The following is a 23200-nucleotide window of genomic DNA, read 5'->3' on the forward strand; positions in this document are numbered from 1 at the left end:
TAATAACCGATTAAATGTTAATTGAACTAGGAATGATTCACAACATAGATAATTCATGCATATAGGCTATACAGTTTATAAGCATGTTTTAATATTTATTTTAGCCTAAACTTGACATTTGCCACAAATCCCAAATCCCAAATACTGAACTATGGGTGGAATTATGCAAAACATAATGTAAGTAACTCTAGAAATCACGCAGTGTTATTTGATACATGAGTCCCTATTTGCGCCCTCCCTCCTCTCGCATCCGATGGCTGTCTCTAGGTGATTTAGTGCCGCCAGTCTCGAGCAGCTGTCCAACATGGCGATCACGGGAAACGGATCTCTCACTATTTCTCTCTCTGTTTTCGTGATTTCAGCAGCGTTTCTTCTAAAAGGTAGGATTACTTACTCATGATGCATGTGTATCAAAAATGTTTGAGCTCATGGAGTGAAAGAACATACCTAAAACTTGAAATGGTTGGTGCGCGATGCGCGATGAGCTTCTCCTAAATCTCAGCATCTTCACTTAGCTTCTTTTGATCTTACTTCAACTTGCACCGTTTTCTATGTAGTCTCTGCTGTAACCCGTGTCACTATATACAAAACAACATGCCATTGTTTTTGGGGGACCTTTGGATAGCATGTCAGTCCTTTTTATATTCTGAAAGTTGCACCTCAAAAGTGGTAAAAATTAGTAAATGAGATTATCAACAAATAGCCTACTATTTTCATTCATAAAAAATAACATAGGCTACAGTGTAACGTCAAGCTACCACTGTAACTTCTATGTTCCACATAATTGCCAGTTGAAGTTTCCTCGGTGTAACATAAACAGAGTGGTCAGGGTAAATGTATTGCAAATGCTTACCGAGGCTAATATTTATGCTCAACAACTCGAATGCCTATTATACTCTGGTACTTTAGTGCGCTGAAAAACACGCAATGCAGCTACATACAGTAAACTGCACTCATGTCACCGCTGCGGTGAATAGGTTTCGGCGCATTGGCTCATACCCACAACATACCTCCTTACTATTATCCTATTATACAGGTTCACAGTTAGAGCTTGTCTGCGTATTATTTCCGGCGAATAGGACACTGATGGACCCTGAAATGTCTTGAGTTGTTGGATTGCAAGGAACGTATGACCTGCCTGACTGTTCCTGTTAGTTGTAGGCTACATAGACTGATATGATGATACGGTGCATGCACTAGTCTACAAGGTAAATGACGTCCAGAACCACGCCAGTATAATTTCATATAATCAGCCTCAGACACTGTAGCCAAAGATCTTTTCACAATCATTTCATTTACGCTAGTGTTGTAGTGTGGACAGTAGCCTAAAATGTAGTTTTTTCGCCTCATGGTTTGTCGCTAATAAGCAGTCAATTTGTAAGATACATTTTTTTTTATGATGAGCATAACATTCTTAACAGGTCTGTTATGTTGCTCATATGTAGCCTTTAAATCTCGCAATGCAAAATCAACAGGTCTCTCTCTGTGTGGTGTTTGTGTGTGTGTGTGTGTGTGTGTGTGCGTGTGTGTGTGTGTGTGTTTGTGTGTGTGTGTGTGTGTGTGTGTGTGTGTGTGTGTGTGTGTGTGTGTGTGTGTGTGTGTGTGTGTGTGTGTGTGTGTGTGTGTGTGTGTGTGTGTGTGTGTGTGTGTGTGTGTGTGTGTGTGTGTGTGTGTGTGTGTGTGGATGGATGTTTGGGTGGGTGGGGGTCTATACAGGATTACACCGTTTGTTGCTCAGAAGCCTATCAAAAATAAAGCAAAATGTCTAAAGAAATACAGTGCCTACAGAAATGATTCATACTTATTCCACATTTTGTTGTGGTTCAGCATGTGTTCTCACCCATCTACACACAATACCCCATAATGACAAAGCGAAAACATGTTTTTGACATTTTTGGCAAATGTATTGAAAATGACATACAGCAATACATAATTTACAGAGGTATTCACACCCCTGAGTCAACACTTTGTGGAAACAGCTTTAGCAGCGATTACAGCTGTGTTTCGGGGTACGACTTTAAGAGCTTTCCACACCTGAATTGTGCAACATTTGCCCATGATTCTTTTAAAAATCCTTCAAGCTCTATCATATTGGTTGTTAATCATTGCCAGAGAACCATTTTCAGGTCTTGTCATAGATTTTTAAGTAGATTTAAGTCAAAACTGTAAATCGGCAACTCAGGAAAATACACTGTCTTCTTGGTAAGCAACTCCAATGTATATGTGGCTATGTGTTTTAGGTTATTGTCCTGCTGAAAGGTGAATTAATCTCCCAATGTTCAGTGGAAAGCAGACTGAACCAGGTTTTCCTCTGGGTTTTTGCCTGTGCTTAGCTCCATTCCATTTATTTTTTATCCTGAAAAATTCTACATTCCTTAACGATTACAAGTATGGATTTGCCCCTAACATAGCACTTTGTATTCAGGACAAAATGTGAATTGCATTGCCACATTTGTTTTGCAGTGTTACTTTAATGGTGTGTTGCAAACAGGATGTATGTTTATTTTGTATTTTTATTCTGTACAGGCTTCCTTTATTCACTCTGTCATTTTGATTAGTGTTGTAACTGCAATTAATTTACCTTTATTTTACTAGGCAAGTCAGTTAAGAACAAATTCTTATTTTCAAAACGATGGCCTAGGAACAGTGGGTTAATGGCTTGTTCAGGGGCAGAACGACAGATTTGTACCTTGTCAGCTCAGGGATTTGAACTTGCAACCTTTCGGTGACTAGTCCAATGCTCTAACCACTCGGCTATCCTGCCACCCCGATCCATATTGATCCATCCTCAGTTTTCTATCACAGCCATTAAACTCTGTAACTGTTTTAAAGTCATCATTGGCATGGTGAAATCCCTGAGCGGTTTCCTTCCTCTCCGGCAACTAAGTTAGGAAGGACCTTGGGAGTCCATGGAACTTATTATGTGACTTGTTAGGCACATTTTCAATCCTGAACTTATTTAGGCTTGCTATAACAAAGGGGTTGAATACTTATTGACTCAAGACTTTTAAGCTTTTCATTTTTAGTGAATTTGTAAAAAATAAAATTAAAAAACACTTTGACATTATAGGGTATTGTGTTTTGGCCAGTGAAAACAAATCTAAATGTAATACATTTTAAATTCAGGCTATAACACAACAAAATGTGGAAAAAGTCAAGGAGTGTGAGTACTTTCTGAAGGTACTGTACATGTGTACTGAGGTAACATGGTAAACTACAGGTTTTCAATGGAAGACTGTTGAATTGAGTCTAGTCTGCATTGAGTAGTGGTTGATTACCATTCACCGTATTTTAGAGCTTCACTCTCTTGTCACCATTAATTGAATTAATCTCTCTCTGGGTTAAATGCCAGAATGCATGCAGAATACACAATAGCTTCCAATTTTTATTTTTGTATTTTACCTTTATTTAACTAGGCAAGTCAGTTAAGAAAAATTTGTATTTTCAATGACGGCCTAGGAACAGTGGGTTACCTGCCTGTTCATGGGCAGAATGACAGATTTGTACCTTGTCAGCTCGGGGATTTGAACTTGCAACCTTTCGGTTACCACTAGGCTACCCTGCCAATACAATATCCTAAGTGGTGCAAGATTAGAAGATTATTGCATTTTTTGTGGGGAAGAAAAATTCCAAGCCAAGAAAGACCTATGGATGCAGATTTTTCATTTATTTGATTTTTGTTGCATAAATAAATGCAGGGAGAGGAAAACTAGAGATTTGCTGACCGAGAAACACTGTACAGCTGTAACAACTCCCACATATTGTTAGGAACAAAGTTGACCAGGCTTGGTAGGATACCATTTAGATACAGTGTCTAAGGAAAGTGTTCAGACCCCTTGACCACATTTTGTTACATTACAGCATTATTCTAAAATTGATAGAAAAAAACCTCAGCAATCTACACAACATACCCCATAATGACAAATCAAAAACAGTTTTTTTTTTAAATTGTTGCTAATTTATAAAAGAAAAGTATTCATACCATTTACTCAGTGCTTTGGTGATGCACCTTTGGCAGTGACTACAGTATAAAATCTTCTTGGGTATGACGCTACAAGCGTGGCACACCTGTGTTTGGAGAGTTTCTTCTCTGGAGATCATCTCAAACTCTGTCAGGTTGGATGGGAGCGTTGCTGCACAGCTATTTTCAGGTCTCTCCAGAGATGTTTGATCGAGTTCAAGTCCAGGCTCTGGCTGGGTCACTCAAGGACATTCAGAGCCTTGTCCTGAAATCACCCCTGCATTGTTTTGCCTATATGCTTAGGGTCGTTGTCCTGTTGGAAGGTGGACCTTCACCCGAGTCTGAGATCCTGAGCTCTCTGGGGCAGGTTTTCATCAAGGATCTCTCTGTACTTTGCTCCGCTCATCTTTGCCTCGATTCAGACTAGTCTCCCAGTCCTTGCTTCTGAAAGACATCCCCACAGCATGATGCTGCCACCACCATGCTTCACCGTAGGGATGGTGCCAAGTTTCCTCCAGATGTGATGCTTGGAATTCAGGCCAAAGAGTTCAATCTTGGTTTCATCAAACCAGAGAATCTTGTTTCTTGTGTTCTGAGAGTCTTTGTGTGCCTTTTGGAAAACTCCAGAGGGCTGTCATATGCCTTTTACTGAGGAGTGGCTTCTGTCTGGACACTCTCCCTGTCCAAGGCCCTTCTCCTCCGATTGATCAGTTTGGCCGACACAATCCTGTCTCAGAGCTCTTTGGACAATTCCTTGGACCTCATGGCTTGGGTTTTGCTCTGACATGCACTGTAAACTGTGGGACCTTTTATAGACAGGGGTGTGCCTTTCCAAATCATATCCAATCAATTGAATTTACCACAGGTGGACTCCAATCAAGTTTTAGAAACATCTCAAGGATGATCAAATTTGAGTCTCATAGCAAAGGGTCTGAATACTTATGTAAATAAGGTATTTCTGTTTTTTATTTGTCATACATTTTCAAAAATTGTTAAACCTGTTTTTGCTTTGTCTTTATTGGGCATTGTGTGTAGATTGCTGAGAAAAAAAACTATATTTAATCCACTTTAGAATGAAGTTGTAACATAACAAAATGTGGAAAAAGTCAAGGGGTCTGAATACTTTCTGAAGGAACTGTATGCCTTTATAGTGAGAGTAGAGCACCAAAGAGAAGGGCGAAGTGTAAGGTCGTCTGTGTGTAGCTGGTGAGATGAGTCAGGCGCAGGACAGCAGATATGAGTAATAGCAACACTTTTACTCAAAAATCAAAGTATATACACGTAATATACACGGCCACACAATACGGACCACAATACAACAAACAATCACTCACAAAACCCATATGGGGAAGAGAGGGTTACATAATGAACAGGTGTGTGAAACAAAGACAAAACAAATGGAAAATGAAAAGTGGATCGGTGGTAGCAAGAAAGCCGGTGACGTCGAACGCCGCTCAACAAGGAGAGGGACCTACTTCGGCGGAAGTCGTGACACAAAGTCTAACAAGATCTTGCTTAGCTGGACTAGGCTTGGCAGGCATTTATTTGACATCAAGCCTGGTTGGTTAATATCTGAAAGGAAAGATTTTTAATTGAAAAAATATATATATATTTCACCTTTATTTAATTAACCAGGTAGGTCAGTTGAGAACAAGTTCTCATTTATAACTGCGACCTGACCTAGATAAAGCAAAGCAGTGTGACAAACAACAACACAGAGTTACGCATGGGATAAACAAAAGTGCAGTCAATAACACAATAGAAAAATATATATACAGTGTGTGCAAGTGAAGTAAGGAGGTAAGGAAATAAATAGGCCATAGTAGCGAAGTAATTACAATTTAGCAAATTAACACTGGAGTGATAGATGCGCAGATGATGATGTCCAAGTAGAAATACTGGTGTGCAAAAGAGCTACTTCATCCCCAAAAAACAATATGGGGATGAGGTAGGTAGTTGGATGGGCTATTTACAGATGGGCTGTGTACAGCTGCAGCGATTGTTAAGCTGCTCAGATAGCTGATATGGAGCGATACAAAAATAAAATTTTAAATCATTTTGAAAGCATCTTGTAAATAGTGTATCTCTCCAGGGGGTTCCTTTATCTCTCTACAGGGAGTTCCTCTGTCTCTCCAGGGGGTTCATCTGTCTCTCCAGGGTGTCCCACTATCTCTCTAGGGAGTTCCTCTATCTCTCCAGGGAGTTCCTCTGTCTCTCCATGGGGTTCCTCTATCACTCCAGGGTGTCCCACTATCTCTCTAGGGAGTTCCTCTATCTCTCCAGGGAGTTCCTCTGTCTCTCCATGGGGTTCCTCTATCTCTCCAGGGTGTCTCTCTATCTCTCCAGGGAGTTCCTCTATCTCTCCAGGGGTTCCTCTGTCTCTCAAGGGGTACCTCTATCTCTCCATGGATTTCCTATATCTCTCCAGGGGGTCCCTCTATCACTCCAGGGGGTCCCTCTGTCTCTCCAGGAGTTTCATATTTCTCTCCAGGGGGTTCCTCTGTCTCTCCAGGGGGTTCCTCTATCTCTCCATGGGATACCTCTATCTCCAGGGGGATCCTCTATCTCTCCAGGAGGTTCCTCTATTATAATACATGTCAGCTGTGATCTGATCATCGTAATTCAGACGGTTGCATAATGCTTCTCTATTGTCAGCTCCACCTCATTCATCAGTGCTGAATGATGGTGAAATGGATCAATAGAAGCGGTCATGGAGCCTTAAGTAGGCCTGTACTGCTTTTGGTGTGTTTCTCTGATAAACAAAGTAAACGTATGCTTGTTATTGTGCTTATGTTTGCCATACAGTTTTCTATGTGTGAAATGGATGGTGATTGAAGATGCTGTTGAAGGGTTTGGCTTTGAAACAGAGTGATTTGGGGCTGCTGTACGGTATTCTGTCTCTGTACTGAGTCATCACCCTCATCCTTCACAGGCCTTGGTAACTGAACTGGCATCTACTAGAATATCTTGTCCTGTGTTCTTCACGTATACTGTATACAGCGCTTTAACAGTGTTGTTGACTGTAGGGCCAGGATACTGATCCTGTCCACTTCACAGGAGTTTCCTATTTCCCTACAGGGGGTTCCTCTGTCTGTCCAGGGGTCCTTTATCTCCATGGGGTTCCTCTATCTCCAGGGGGTACCTCTATCACCCCAAGATGTTCATCTGTCTGTCCAGGGGTCCTTTATCTCCATGGGGTTCCTCTATCTCCAGGGGGCACCTCTACCTCTCCAAGGAGTTCCTCTATCTCTCCAGGGGTCATTTATCTCCATGGGGTTCCTCTATCTCTCCAGAGGTTTCCTATATCTCTCCATGGTTTTCCTCTGTCTTTCCAGGGGGTTCATCTGTCTCTCCAGGGAGTTCCACTATCTGCCCAGGGGTCCGTTTATCTCCATGGGGTTCCTCTATCTCAAGGGTTCCTCTATCTCTCCAGAGGTTTCCTATATCTCTCCATGGTTTTCCTCTGTCTTTCCAGGGGGTTCATCTGTCTCTCCAGGGAGTTCCAGTATCTGCCCAGGGGTCCGTTTATCTCCATGGGGTTCCTCTATCTCAAGGGTTCCTCTATCTCTCCAGAGGTTTCCTATATCTCTCCATGGTTTTCCTCTGTCTCTCCAGGGGGTTCCTCTGTCTCTCCAGGAGTTTCCTGTGTCTCTCCAGGGTGTTCCTCTATCTCTCCATGGGGTCCTCTATCTCCAGGGGTTCCTCTGTCTATCCAGGGGGTCCCTCTATCTTTCCAGGAGTTTCCCGTGTCTCTCCAGGGGGTACCTCTGTCTCTCCAGGGGGTTCCTCTATCTCTCCATGGGGTCCTCTATCTCCAGGGGTCCTCTAGCTCCAAGGGGTCCCTCTATCTCTCCAGGAGGTTATTCTATTATAATACATATCAGCTGTGATCTGATCATGGTATTTCAGACTGTTGCATAATGCTTTTTTATTGTCAGCTCCACCTCATTCATCAGTGCTGAATGGTGGTGAAATGGATCAATAGAAGCGGTCATGGAGCCTTAAGTAGGCCTGTACTGCTTTTGGTGTGTTTCTCTGATAAACAAAGTAAACGTATGCGTGTTATTGTGCTTATGTTTGCCATACAGTTTTCTATGTGTGAAATGGATGGTGATTGAAGATGCTGTTGAAGGGTTTGGCTTTGAAACAGAGTGATTTGGGGCTGCTGTACGGTATTCTGTCTCTGTACTGAGTCATCACCCTCATCCTTCACAGGCCTTGGTAACTGAACTGGCATCTACTAGAATATCTTGTCCTGTGTTCTTCACGTATACTGTATACAGCGCTTTAACAGTGTTGTTGACTGTAGGGCCAGGATACTGATCCTGTCCACTTCACAGGAGTTTCCTATTTCCCTACAGGGGGTTCCTCTGTCTGTCCAGGGGTCCTTTATCTCCATGGGGTTCCTCTATCTCCAGGGGGTACCTCTACCTCTCCAAGGAGTTCCTCTATCTCTCCAGGGGTCATTTATCTCCATGGGGTTCCTCTATCTCTCCAGAGGTTTCCTATATCTCTCCATGGTTTTCCTCTGTCTTTCCAGGGGGTTCATCTGTCTCTCCAGGGAGTTCCACTATCTGCCCAGGGGTCCGTTTATCTCCATGGGGTTCCTCTATCTCAAGGGTTCCTCTATCTCTCCAGAGGTTTCCTATATCTCTCCATGGTTTTCCTCTGTCTTTCCAGGGGGTTCATCTGTCTCTCCAGGGAGTTCCAGTATCTGCCCAGGGGTCCGTTTATCTCCATGGGGTTCCTCTATCTCAAGGGTTCCTCTATCTCTCCAGAGGTTTCCTATATCTCTCCATGGTTTTCCTCTGTCTCTCCAGGGGGTTCCTCTGTCTCTCCAGGAGTTTCCTGTGTCTCTCCAGGGTGTTCCTCTATCTCTCCATGGGGTCCTCTATCTCCAGGGGTTCCTCTGTCTATCCAGGGGGTCCCTCTATCTTTCCAGGAGTTTCCCGTGTCTCTCCAGGGGGTACCTCTGTCTCTCCAGGGGGTTCCTCTATCTCTCCATGGGGTCCTCTATCTCCAGGGGTCCTCTAGCTCCAAGGGGTCCCTCTATCTCTCCAGGAGGTTATTCTATTATAATACATATCAGCTGTGATCTGATCATGGTATTTCAGACTGTTGCATAATGCTTTTTTATTGTCAGCTCCACCTCATTCATCAGTGCTGAATGGTGGTGAAATGGATCAATAGAAGCGGTCATGGAGCCTTAAGTAGGCCTGTACTGCTTTTGGTGTGTTTCTCTGATAAACAAAGTAAACGTATGCGTGTTATTGTGCTTATGTTTGCCATACAGTTTTCTATGTGTGAAATGGATGGTGATTGAAGATGCTGTTGAAGGGTTTGGCTTTGAAACAGAGTGATGCGGGGCTGCTGTACTGTATTCTGTCTCTGTACGGAGTCATCACCCTCATCCTTCACAGGCCTTGGTAACTGAACTGGCATCTACTAGAATATCTTGTCCTGTGTTATTCACGTATACTGTATACAGCGCTTTAACAGTGTTGTTGACTGTAGGGCCAGGATACTGATCCTGTCCACTTCACTTGTTCTGTATGCTCATAGCAGATTTGAATGATAAGTAGTAAATACTGTTTCAAGTTACATTTGACACCGAAGGTAATGGCCCATTGATATGTGCCAGCTCGTGAAATATTACACTGCCTGTACATTTGGCTCACTACATCATTTGTAACAATAATATACTCATCTATTTAAAGAAATTGAATTTATAGCTCATTAAATTTACATTAGATTCTGCTTAATAAACCTCCCCCTAATTGCTAGATAATGCAGGGCATTACTTTATGTGGTGGCAGCAACCGATGTTACTCTTAGTTAGGGAAGGGAAGGCTGAGACGTTGTAGTTCTTCTCAGTACAACTTTAGAAAGAGAGAAGATCCAGTAGCCACTGTTGACATCCATAAGAAAATCACCTACTGCAGTTTTGCTAGTCACTACTGTCAGATGTAAGACAGTACATTTCAAGCTGTGTGGGTAGCTCTTCAGACAGAGCTACCCAGTGTCCACACACGTTTTTCAGTGAGCTCTTTCTGACTGCTCCTCTGTACATGGCGGCAGGTAGCCAAGTGGTTAAGAGCCCAAAGCTCTTAACCGAAAGGTTGCTGGTTTGATATCCCGGGCCGACTAGGTGAAAAATCTGTTGATGTCCCCTTAAGCAAGGCACTTCACATTATTTGCTCTGGATAAGCCCGTCTGTTAAAGGGAAGGGAAGCAGGGAATCTAGCTGCAGTGTAATTAGCAGTCTCGTTGAGGTTCCATTGTTGTATTGGTCTTGAAGTCATACTGGGTGAAGGCATGCAGCTATAGAGGGGTGAGAGATCATTTGGTCAGAAGGGATGGCCATTGGCTACGCCTGGTGGTGCCTACAGAATGTCTCTCCATCACTGACCTTGTATAGCCTTTCAAGGCTTCTAGGATGCATCCCAAATGGCACCCTATTCCCTTTATATTGCACCACTTTTCAAAAGTAGTGCGCTGTATAGAGAATAGTGGGCCGAAAGTAATGCACAATATAGAGAATAGGGTTCCATTTGGGACGCATCCTAGGAGTCATTTCAGACTAATACATAGTCCATCCTTCAAGCCTTCGGCAGGGGAACACAATACAACTATTTTCTGTCTCTGTAAAATAGCTTTTTGCTAAATAAACGTGTAATGCCAAGGTCAAAGGGCAGGGAGAGGTGAATTTTTTGACATCCCATTCACTTTAGAATTATTTTTAGATGGAATACAAATCAGACCTCCCGCCTTTTTGTCAACGGAATTTTCACTATAAAGTACAGTGAATTGTCAGTGAATGAAGAATTCTGAAAATAGTATCGAAACAACAACATTGGCTGTTGAACTAAAGTGTAATAAATAGTCAAATAGCAGTAAAGGACTGGTGGCGGGCCCTTTGAGGAGTGAGTGGACAGAGTGCTTCATTTATGCCAGTGCTGTGATAATGAGGAGGAGGAGTGGTTTCTGCTGGTATGAATATGACATTGTTCTCTCTGGGCCCTGGATCTGAGGGTCCTCACTGCATTGTCTACATTGCCTGGCTGTGGCTGTGCGAATCATTTCCGCAATGAGAAAATTAAGAAGCAATGTTGTTGTTTTGGAGGGCATAGAGTGCACATTAGTATGCCTCATGGAGCAGTCACAGCATGCCATTAAGAGAGACTGTGGACCAGTCACTGGCTCACAGCACAGCACCTCGTAAATGGAAACATGGGACAGTTTTACTGCAGAACAGAACATACTCTATCAACAGACATCGCACAGACGTACAGTCCCTAGTATATACAGAACTAGGACCCCAATTATTCGACTAGTCGATTGTTTGGTCGATAGGCTGTTGGTCGACCAAGATTTCTTTTGTCAAGCAGTAGCAAAAATATATATAGTACTAGTGAAAAGCTTGGACACCTACTCATTCCAGGGTTTTCATTTTTTTGTACTATTTTCTACATTGTAGAATAATAATGAAGACATGAAATAACACATATGGAATCATGTAGTAACCAAAAAGTGTTCAACAAATCAAAACATATTTTATATGGGAGATTCTTCAAAGTAGCCACCCTTTGCCTTGATGACAGCTTTGCACACTCTTGGCATTCTCTCAACCAGCTTCATGTGCCTTATGGCTGGTACTGTACAGTATATATACAGCTGAAGTAAGAAGTTTACATGCACCTCAGCAAAATAAATTTAAACTCCGTTTTTCACAATTCCTGACATTTAATCCAAGGAAAAATTCCCTGTCTTAGGTCAGTTAGGATCACCACTTTATTTTAAGAATTTGAAATGTCAGAATAATAGTTGAGATAATTATTTATTTCAGCTTTTATTTCTTTCATTACATTCCCAGTGGGTCAGAAGTTTACATACACTCAATTAGTATTTGGTACCATTGCCTTTAAATTGTTTATCATGGGTCAAACATTTTGGATAGCCTTCCACAAGCTTCCCACAATAAGTTGGGTACATTTTGGCCCATTTCTTCTGACAGAGCTGGTGTAACTGAGTCAGGTATGTAGGTCTCCTTGCTCGCACACTTTCAGTTCTGCCCACAAACCTTCTATTGGATTGAGGTCAGGGCTTTGTACTTAAGACATTTTGCCACACCTTTGGAAGTATGCTTGGGGTCATTGTCCATTTGGAGGACCCATTTGCGACGAAGCTTTAACTTCCTGACGGATGTCTTGAGATGTTGCTTCAGTGTATCCACATCATTTTCCTCCCTCATGATGCCATCTATTTTGTGAAGTGCACCAGTCCCACCTGCAGCAAAGCACCCCCACAACATGATGCTGCCACCCCCGTGCTTCATGGTTGAGATGGTGTTCTTCGGCTTGCAAGCCTCCCCCTTTTTCCTCCAAACATAACGATAGTCATTATGGCCAAACAGTTCTATTTTTGTTTCATCAGACCAGAGGACATTTCTCCAAAAAGTACGATCTTTGTCCCCATGTGCAGTTGCAAACCGTAGTCTGGCTTTTTATTGGCGGTTTTGGAGCAGTGGCTTCTTCCTTGCTGAGCGGCCTTTCAGGTTATGTTGATATAGGACTCGTTTAACTGTGGATATAGATACTGTTGTACCTGTTTCCTCCAGCATCTTCACAAGGTCCTTTTCTGTTGTTCTGGGATTGATTTGCACTTTTCACACCAAAGTACGTTCATCTGTGCGTGACAGAACGTGTCTCCTTCCTCAGTGCTATGATGGCTGTGTACGGTCCCAAGGTGTTTATACTTGCGTACTATTGTTTGTACAGTTGAACGTGGTACCTTCAGGCATTTGGAAATTGCTCCCAAGGATGAACCAGACTTGTGGAGGTCTACAATTTTTTCTGAGGTCTTTGCTGATTTATTTTGATTTTCCCATGATGTCAAGCAAAGAGGCACTGAGTTTGAAGGTCGGCCCTGAAATACATCCACAGGACCACCTCCAATTGACTCAAATGGTGTCAATTAGCCTATCAGAAGTGTGGTGGTTAATTTCTGTTTTACCAAATGAGGAGAGAGACAAACTTCACACACTAGTCAGAGTTATACTTAAACTACATCTTTAATAATAAGAGCTTTGCAATAGCACTGACTTTCAATGATGCGCCATTTCTAATGAACCATTGAAAGTGACAACACAAAAATACAAAGATCTTTTATAGCCAAGATACACCCCTCTCAACCTACATGACGAACAACAGATACATAAAATGGTCACAAGGTTAAGATTTGTATGAAAAGTCTTTAACACATAGCAGACAGCAACTGCTGTGGCAACAGTTTTCATTGTAAAGACCAGTGTCTGGTCCTCCTACTCCAAACTGGAACCGTCTCACCCTGGCACAAAAACATTACCTCATGTTATCTGGAATGCTCTTTAGGTTTTATCACCCAAAGACATCGTAAATCTCCTCTGTCAGTGTTATCTCATAGAGGCCCTCCTCAGTAGAACACACAAACAATAGTTAACAGAATATTCTATTCTGTCGAATAAAACAATCATTATAATGCAATACAAGCATTATAACATAATCTTGCAATTTCCCCGACAGAAGCTTCTGGAATTTTCCAACCTGTTTAAAGGCACAGTCAACTTAGTGTATGTAAACTTCTGACCCACTGGAATTGTGATACAGTGCATTATAAGTGAAATTATCTATCTGTAAACAATTGTTGAAAAACGACTTGTGTCATGCACAAAGTGGATGTCCTAACCGACTTGCCAAAACTATAGTTTGTTAATAAGAAATTTGTGGAGTGGTTGAAAAACGAGTTTTAATGATTCCAACCTAAGTGTATGTAAACTTCCGACTTCAACTGTATATATTTTTTATGGCACACAAGACACCTGTGTTATTCACGTTCCATCTAAGTGAACTAATCCATTGCGGAGGCCGAGACTAATCCATTGCGGAGGCCACTGGGATGGCACAGTCCAAGCAGAATGGGAGTGTGGCTAGGATGTACAATGCACGTCTCTCTCCAGAATGTGATCTCTCCCCCTAATTTGTGCACATTCATTGTTTCATAACTTCATTGTGTGAATTGTTTGCATTTGATTGTTAGTCTCTATCAATTCCCCATTACATTTATCACCAGTAGTATATTTACTGTTAATTCTTATATTTTAGAATCTACAATGTTTGTTTGGTTACGGTAATGTCTATTAATGCATTCAATATATTCTTATTCCAGTCTTTTACCGTTCTCAATGTTGGAGTGGACACGTTGTTTGGAGAGCGCACAAGCTATGCTACAATTGTGGGAAACAAGTTTGTTTTATTTCATTCCATTTATGAGTTTTGTCAATTTAGTCATTGTATTTTGTTTGGAGCGCTCCTGTCAATGTTGAGTAAGGACGCATACCTGATTACGTATGGAAGTAGAACTATATACTACCTGGCCTGCGTGTAAATGTAGCCTTATAAATGTGCCCATTTGAGGATCTGACACTATTTCTGATTGGCTTAATGCACCACCACTAATGAGCTGGAGCTTCTCAAAGTAATGTTTTCTTCACCTCAAACAGCAAACGAACAAAGTTTGTTTTTACGTCCATTGAGAATGACAATAATTCCTCAATGTATTTGAAAAATCTTTCTAGCTCTCTCCCTTTCGATAACCACTCACCATGAAAGGAAGAAATGTCATGCTCTGATCCAGTGGAAACAAAATAAAATAGGCGTACCTGATTACTTCTTATCCCTTGCTCAAATAGCCTACAGCTGTGTCTGTCCCGAGCTCACTGGCAGGGCCCAAAATATTTTCTACAATGTTGCAAGGAGCTTCAGGCTAGACCCAAGTTAATAGTTGATACAATGTTTCAACTTCATTGTAGACAGGCCATGCGTAGCCAATGTGATTTCTAGGATATTTATTTTTATTAGGATATTTTCTACCTGCAGGCTGTAATGTTTTTATTTGTTGGCTTTATAGGCTATTTTTACATAGTTGGTAATGGCAATTGAAGTTAGGTTTATGTTTGTATAATTTTCATTTAGATTTGGATAGAATTTTGATTAACCACATGATTTTGAGATATGAAGACGTTATTCTAAATTTAAATTAAACTGTTCCACGTAAATGTGCATATGAAAACCATAACTGGCACGCAGATTAGTAGAAATTGTAAGATAAATTGACATTCCACATGAGAAAGTTTGCCGACTCCTCATGTAGCCTATTACTGGCAACTTAAGGAGAGTAATGGCAGAATCTACGAAAGCCAGTAGGAGTGGGAAGAGGATGGAGAGGACAGGTTAAGGTTTTTTTCTTCTGGTTATGTTGATGTCTGGTTCCCTCTTGAGTTATTTGTGTCTTATTTCATCAAACATTGAGCGTAAAGCCTCAAACAAGCTCAATGCATATATAGTTGATTTTATTAAAACACAGGGAGAGTTTTCAGACCCCTTGACTTTTTCCACATTTTGTTACGTTACAACCTTATTTCAGTCGACCAAGATTTTTTTTGTCTGGGACAGCCCTATATAGAACAGAGCTTATCAAGAGACATGTATCTGCCCACCATCCACTGTCCATGTATCACCAGTGTCCTTTGGATTTTTTGTCTTAGAGGGATGTAGTCATTCAGAAGTTCAACTTACAGAGTCATGTCCAAAGTTTCCGAAAAGGTAGAAAGTAGCTAGTTGCAGGCGTAAACGTTTATATTTTAACAAGAACAAATGTTCTTGGAAACTTCACAGCTTGCATGCAGTTTATTTAACTAGCCTCACAGAGAGGAGGTGGAACTATTCAGAAACCATGACAACAGCTGAGAAGCATCCTCAGCACTAAGACTAGATAACTGTTGATCAATGTGAAGGACAGAAGGCCCTCAGCTTTCTGTGACGGAGAGAATTACTAATCGATAATCTGTACAGATCCAGCTTTCTGAACGAGAGACTCAGCCGATCAATAGATGTACAGATGCTGCCAGAGGAGAGGAGAGTAGGGCTGGCTGGGTAAGTGGGAATATCGTATTCAACTGATCTGATAAATACTCAAGAATGCCAGGTCATCAGATTGTCTCATAACTTATCTCATTGGAGCAAGTAAATGGGTGAAACTCTGTTTGCTCTGCCCTCCATGCATCAACAGTCATGCTGCAGTCACTCCCCATCAGCCATGGTTAAGTGATGTGGTTTCATGGTTAAGTGATGTGGTTCCATGGTTAAGTGATGTGGTTCCATGGTTAAATGATGTGGTTCCATGGTTAAGTGATGTGGTTCCATGGTTAAGTGATGTGGTTCCATGGTTAAGTGATGTGGTTTCATGGTTAAGTTATGTGGTTCCATGGTTAAGTGATGTGGTTCCATGGTTAAGTTATGTGGTTCCATGGTTAAGTGATGTGGTTCCATGGTTAAGTGATGTGGTTCCATGGTTAAGTGATGTGGTTCCATGGTTAAGTGATGTGGTTTCAAGGTTAAGTGATGTGGTTCCATGGTTAAGTGATGTGGTTCCATGGTTAAGTGATGTGGTTCCACGGCTAAGTGATGTGGTTCCATGGTTAAGTGATGTGGTCCATGGTTAAGTGATGTGGTTCCATGGTTAAGTGATGTGGTTCCATGGTTAAGTGATGTGGTTCCATGGTTAAGTGATGTGGTCCCATGGTTAAGTGATGTGGTTCCATGGTTAGGTGATGTGGTTCCATGGTTAAGTGATGTGGTTCCATGGTTAAGTGATGTGGTTTGCTTTGCACATACTTTCATCCAGATTGAGTCAAATGGCAGCCACTTTATCCACTTTCACAGCTGGATGTGACTGAACTTTTTGGAGGGCAACGGTGGGATGTCCCACCTGCCATCAGAATCAGTTGTCCCCTGGAACCCTGCCCAGTTCACTGAACTAGTCTACTGGAGGAGTCAGTGAGACAAAAGGGTTTAGTAATGACTGCCTGTTGCCTACTGACTTCATCATCCAACATCTGCATGTTGTAATGGTGTTACTTCACCTTATAGACAGTCATTTAGCAACTGTCTGTTAGCAACTTAGTCAGTCAAACACCCGATTCTCTGGTCCATGACCTACTACTCACCATTTTACTCAGACATTTATAACATCCTTTATGTTCTAGCATGATCAGTGAGCAATGAATTGGTCAATGAAAATTGAAAAAAATGTCGAAGAATGTAAAAAGCCTCTTCACGAAAGCCTTTTCAGGTAAATGGTATCTGAAGTATCATTGCCACTGGTCTAAAGCATACTTTGAAGAATGTTGTCAATAAAATGTCACAAGCAGTTATTGTCCCTCTTGTTATTAGAATATATTACATAAAGTATTTGAACACATTATGTGCTGTCAATAGTAAACGTGTACTTGCTGTTGGCCTATGCCATAACCCTCTTCCTTTTAATTGTCTTCCAGTGGTAAAGGGCTTTAACACTTAGCAATAGCTAGTCCAAGAAAAAACATTTCTTTGGAATATTATGTATTTCAAATGCATTTCATGGAATTGCCCTCAAGAGTTGTCACTCACAACAGCATGGGGCCTTGTATGACGTCAATGCAGCAATCATGATGTGCCTGTATGAAATCTTATTAAGATAGGGTCATATAGGACCACGTCAACAGTGTACGCAACTAGAAGTTGTTATCATTTCTCAAGGTCGTTTACTGTGTGGTATACGATCATATTTCTGATGTTTACATGAGAGAGGGTTTGCAGTCTGACAGTAGTGTGCTGCAAGCCTGAGGCGTCAGCCTCTTTGAGTTATCAGCCTGACTTAAGAACCATCTTAATTACTCTCCCTCACACACCTCTAATCCGTCATTGTCAGTTGAATCAGGACTGTGCAACCCAAGCAATAATATTAATTCACCCAAACCAGCAGCCCATTGATTACTTCTCATTCTTGGTCCAGTGCTCTGTCTGTCGAGGGACGGCGAGACAGGAAGGCAATATAGTTAATGGAAGGCGAAAACTCAAAGTCACATTGCTACCCTTTAAGATGACAGGTATTAGAGAGGAAATATGGGCTTCATCCATGGGCTGCCAAATGGCAGACTGTTTATACTTAACATGGAAAGCGAGCCCACTGCAAACTATCTAGTCTGTTCAGTGGTACAGGTGCCATATTCCTACCACTTTATGGACACTCCATACCACAACCTTACTAGTCCTCTTATAATTAATTATTCTCCCATCCCCCTTGGTGGTTTTCCTACTGCAGCTCAGTCTACCACCTTATTGTCACTCATTGCAATTTTCCATTGGCTAACAAACTCATTTGGCCACAGTATAGGCTATCTAAAAGACATGGTTAGTCTTTATTTGAAGGTTGCATCATGATGAGTGTTTATAGCAACTTAGCAACTTATAACATAGACCCGCCACTTGCACTGACAGTAAATACAATTGTTTCTGTACATTTTATTCTGTCACATTGAACCACATTTGAATGTAATTAAAATGTATTGATAAATTTTTTTTAATTACAATTTAATCACAGGATAGATTTTTGCTGTACAGGAGCAATTAGCTTTGTCTGCAGTGGGGGTTTAATTGTCTACATCAAAACAATCATACTGTAGAAGTTGCTGCAAACTCTCCCTGCTCATATCACCATTCCTCTTGATGTTTGTCCCTCTGTAACTATTGTCCCAGGTAATAAGCACTCTCCATCCTCCTTTCCTCCTCCTCTCCTCCATCTTCCTCTCCTCCATCCTCCTCTTCTCCAGACTTGACTTGTCCTTTATTCATCCTGAACACTGAGGCCTCTCCACAATGTTAATTTAATTTCACCAAGTCATGCCCATTGATTTCTCTTCACATAGGCCTAAAACAGAATGAATGGGAAATAGTTTTTATTTGGTCTCATTTGTTGTCTCATTGATGACAGTGACTGTCATTTGACATTTAGGACATATTGCAATGGTAGGCAGTCCAAGGCCAGTGTGGGACATCTCTGGGATCTGAAAACACACGTTACATACTATGTGTTAACTAAAAACACCCTCCAAAAAGTTGGAAGTGATGTACAGTAAGGTCAGAGAGTTTGTGTTTGTGTAATATTTACATGATGCATTATGTTTGTTTGCGCTCAGTGGTCCGACAAGGACCCATCCCAACGCGTCTATGTCTGCTCCTTGTGCAGTCAGTCTACACTTCAAATGAGAATTTACTCTCCTTCACCTCAAAAGCCTGATCCTCTGATTCATGTGTATACAGCATGCCTCAGAGGAAGGCTAACTCTGTTGGTGTTTAAATAGATATCAATAAAGGAAAATAGGACAGGCTTTGGGATGGTGTTGAAAAGAATAGCATGTCTAGACCTAATAACATCACAACACAGTTTTATTAGAAAGCAGCATGAGTTATGACCTGTGAGCACTAAAATGACATCCATCAATTTAGAAGTTTTATTGGAAAATGTAGATAAGCTGTGCTGCTGCAGTGGGAGATGTAAATGGTTTATTTAGCATAAAGTAGTTGAGCAGGCAGAAGAGGGGAGGAGGATAGTTGAGTTAGGAAGGGAAAGGATGGGCCTGTTTGAAAAAGGCTCTGTTGGAGGAGCTTTGGCTAATTTCCCCAGCTTGAGAGCAGGCCTGTCTTAACTCTGGTAATTGGGTTGGTAGTGGGAAAGTTGGATTATCTTGTTCACATCTTATTAGTTCTCAGGTGGACAAGCAGACAGTCACATGTTATGTTACAAGAGTTCAGTTGAAAGAGGACGGAGTCTATTGAGTTGGGAGAGGAATTATTTTTCCTGTGGACTTGTTTGGTCATATTGTTGAAGTTTGATGTGAATTGTTATTACTTTGAAACTGTGAGTGATTTGTGTTGCCTTGTGGTCATGAATCGATTAGCTTGACTAAACTTTTTAAGTAGCATTTAAATTCAAGGGGGGGTATTTAAAAAAAGATGTTATTTTTCTACATGTTTTAATTGGCTGCCCTCTAGGCCAAATAATTTTAACCACTTCACATGCCGGCTTTTATTTTTTGTTCTGAGTTTTCTTCTCCAATAAATGTTTGGTGATATGGTGACAAACAAACATGATTGTACGTCTTATCACAGCGTCACATATTCCCTTAAAAACAACAACAGGATCTGAACATTCCCATTAGTATTTAAGTAGATGGTTTCATATTTGTCCACATATGCTATAACTTTCTAATTTGACTTTTTTTCTGAGTGATTTTCAACAAACTTTTGAAAGCTTTGCATAATCTAAATAGGCTCAAGTAGTGTGGAAGGAATGGTACAGAAACCATATCATGGATCCAAGAGCACAAGCAAATCACTCTGTTCCTTCAAGCCTGACTTTTAAATGGTAAAATATATGGTAGTCCCTAGTACATTTCACATTAAACAATATAAAAGCGACAAAACACCTGGAAAACCTTTGAAATACATTTGAAGCAGATCAGTTTCTGAAGTTTCACCAAGCCACTATTTGTTTTACTCCAAAGTTGGGAAATACTGATCATTGAATGTAGTTGTGAATCACTTTGGCAGACACATTGGTGTCATCTTAAATCCCAAATCTGCATTTATTTAAATGTATTCAGTGCTGTGAGGGTTGTCACTGTATAATACATCAGGATATGCAGGTTTCATGTATTAGACTACTCTTACTGTCTGCTGCCTCCCTCCCTCCCTCTCTGTTTGCAAAAAGGATCTTCCAGTTTTTAGCGGGTGCAGCCAAAATGCCTGGCAAACTTCCCAATCTGGCCTCATCAAATATATAGTATCTAGGCCACCTTATCACCCAGCAGTTAAATCAACTCAGAAAATTCTTTGTTCCAAATTGACCTTCGTTCTCTTTCTTTCCCACGCTATCTCAACACAGCAGAAAGGAAACCAAGATTTTAACAGTTGATTTTATTCATGAAGTTTAAAAAAGATGCTCCAACACAAAGGATCTTTGAAAGGACAAAGTTGCTTTGGTTGTAAAACAAATAATCTTTTTTATTTCATTTCATGTCTGCCGTCTGGTTGATAAAAATGATAATTTAAAAATTATCTGTAATGCCATTTTGTTTGATATTTTTTGTTGAGAGACCTGAGAGACCGTCATTTAGCCTTTAATGTGCTACATATGTGCCACGTTCCAGCTCCCTACCAATGTGTATTGTCTGATAATGAGGGCTTAAGACACAGAGTCATCCCCAGACTTGTAATTAAATCATTTCATTACACATAACAGGCTGTGGACTGGAATGGCTGGCTCGCCATACAGAGGTGATGACTTGTGAGAGAGGACAAGGCTATAGTGTTGTGGGTTCTGGTGTCAGATAATGTCCCTGACTCTGACACGTACCAGAGAGACAGGCTCCATTTATCCGCTCCGACATCAATCAACATGTCTTGTTGTTTTCATTGATTCTTCAATTATTTCACTGACATCACATGCTAGATTAGATATGTGCCTTTCTGTCACTTAAACCAGATGAAAGCAGTTAACTATGCTGCGGTTTTGTATGTCCTTTCAGAGCATTCCATATCACTTCTAACTCGAGTAGTTCTAGGTTTGTCCAGAACCTACCACTGTGGAGATTGAGGTTTGCTATCACCAGAGTAGTCGACTCCCAAAGATACTGGTAACTAACCCAAGATAGTTCATCTGCATCATTTACAATGGGAGCAAATAAGCACAGTGGGCAGAACAAGCAAGGAGGTGGGCAGAGCCAAGCACGAGCTCGCAAGGTCTAATTGGCGTGTTTAGCATGTATTTGCATAGTTCCATTAGGGAATGGCTACTTTGTGAGGTGTGCGTGTGCAATAACTCTATTCGCCCTTGCACTGCTTCTAAACAATGCCATTTTTTTGCAACTTTGGCAAAGGGCCAATTTTACAAAATTTTGTGCACTCTGTTTGTGACAGATTTTATTTTATCTATTAACTATCTGGTTTTCCCCTTTTATCTGTGCTAGTACTTTCATAACTTATTGTGACAGATTTGATTTAAAAACAAAAATGATGGTTTAAGGCTTCAGTACTAGGTTTAAGGCAGATCTCCAGCTCCAGGTGGGCTTAATTAGGCAGAGACTATATTATGTTCACTTCACTATTTCACTCACAGCCCTTTGTGGTTGAACATCTGCAGGCGGAACATTTCTGTTACAGTTCTGAGGAAAACATGTGACTTGGAGAGGGATTTGTTGAACACACCCACTACACCCCAGTCGGGTAGGATCAATGGTTATGATCAGCTACAGGGAGAAAAGTCCTAGCTAAGGTAACTGGTAGAATGAATGGTTGACTGGCTGTCATTTGCAGAGACTTAAGCCTGTCATAGAACTTCTCTATGGCAGAGCTTTGTGTCACGTACTGTAGACCAGGTTTGGAGACATTTCTTGAATTGACTCATGAAGTGAAGAATTTACGTTGAATTCAATTTGAATTTCAACAATCTTTAAGTTATGGTATTGGAATTGAATTGGAATTGTAAAAACACTAAATCCGTGTAATTTAATTTAATTGGAATTCAATAGTTTTACATTTCTCAGTTAATGGAATTAATGCAGTCAGTACAGAAATTGACTGCTGGATTAGTTTTAAATCATTTCAATTTATTTCCAGTATATAGTCTGTCTGAACAGTGACATTATCAACCTGAAAGCCTGATGGAATTTAATTGGAATTGGAATTTTTTAGGGATAATATTGAATTTGGAATGTAATTATTAGAATTTACCTAACTTTGGAATTGAGAGGGATTTAAATATATCTGAATTCAAAGATTGACCTGGAATTGGAATAGAATTATAATTGAATTTGTGGAATTAACCCCAACCCTGCTGTAGACTTGGTTGTTTGTTAAATTAAGTTAAATGGAGCTGTAATAATGCCCAAAAGAATGACTGACTGCCTGTTTAATGACACCCTGCATCTCTGGGGAAGCCACCTTCTGTCCGTCAGTCGCTCAGTCAGTCCATCTATTGAACATCTAACTGACATAATTATGCAAACACTCTAACCTTGATCGTATGTTCTGTTGTGGCCAAACGTTTTGAGAATAACACAAATATTAATTTCCACAAAGTTTGCTGCTTCAGTGTCTTTAGATATTTTTCTCAGATGTTACTATGGAATACTGAAGTATAATTACAAGCATTTCATAATTGTCAAAGGCTTTTATTGACAATTACATGAAGATGATACAAAGAGTCAATATTTGCTGTGTTGACCCTCTTTTTCAAGACCTCTGCAATCCGCCCTGGCATGCTGTCAATGAACTTCTGGGCCACATCCTGACTGATGGCAGCCCATTCTTGCATAATCAATGC

The 23200-nt window shown here is 40.9% G+C and overlaps 1 protein-coding gene across 1 annotated transcript in view; it reads left to right on the forward strand.

Annotated features, from left to right (window-relative positions):
• Positions 1–240: 240 nt before the first annotated feature.
• The window catches only part of cadm1b (cell adhesion molecule 1b), a 181634-nt gene continuing 158674 nt past the window's right edge, over positions 241–23200 (forward strand). The window contains 1 exon segment of the mRNA XM_064984936.1: positions 241–380. Coding sequence (XP_064841008.1) covers positions 305–380 — 76 coding nt within the window. The 5' untranslated portion in view covers positions 241–304.

This window comes from Oncorhynchus masou, chromosome 13 (genome assembly GCF_036934945.1).
Source record: "Oncorhynchus masou masou isolate Uvic2021 chromosome 13, UVic_Omas_1.1, whole genome shotgun sequence".
NCBI lineage: Eukaryota > Metazoa > Chordata > Actinopteri > Salmoniformes > Salmonidae > Oncorhynchus > Oncorhynchus masou.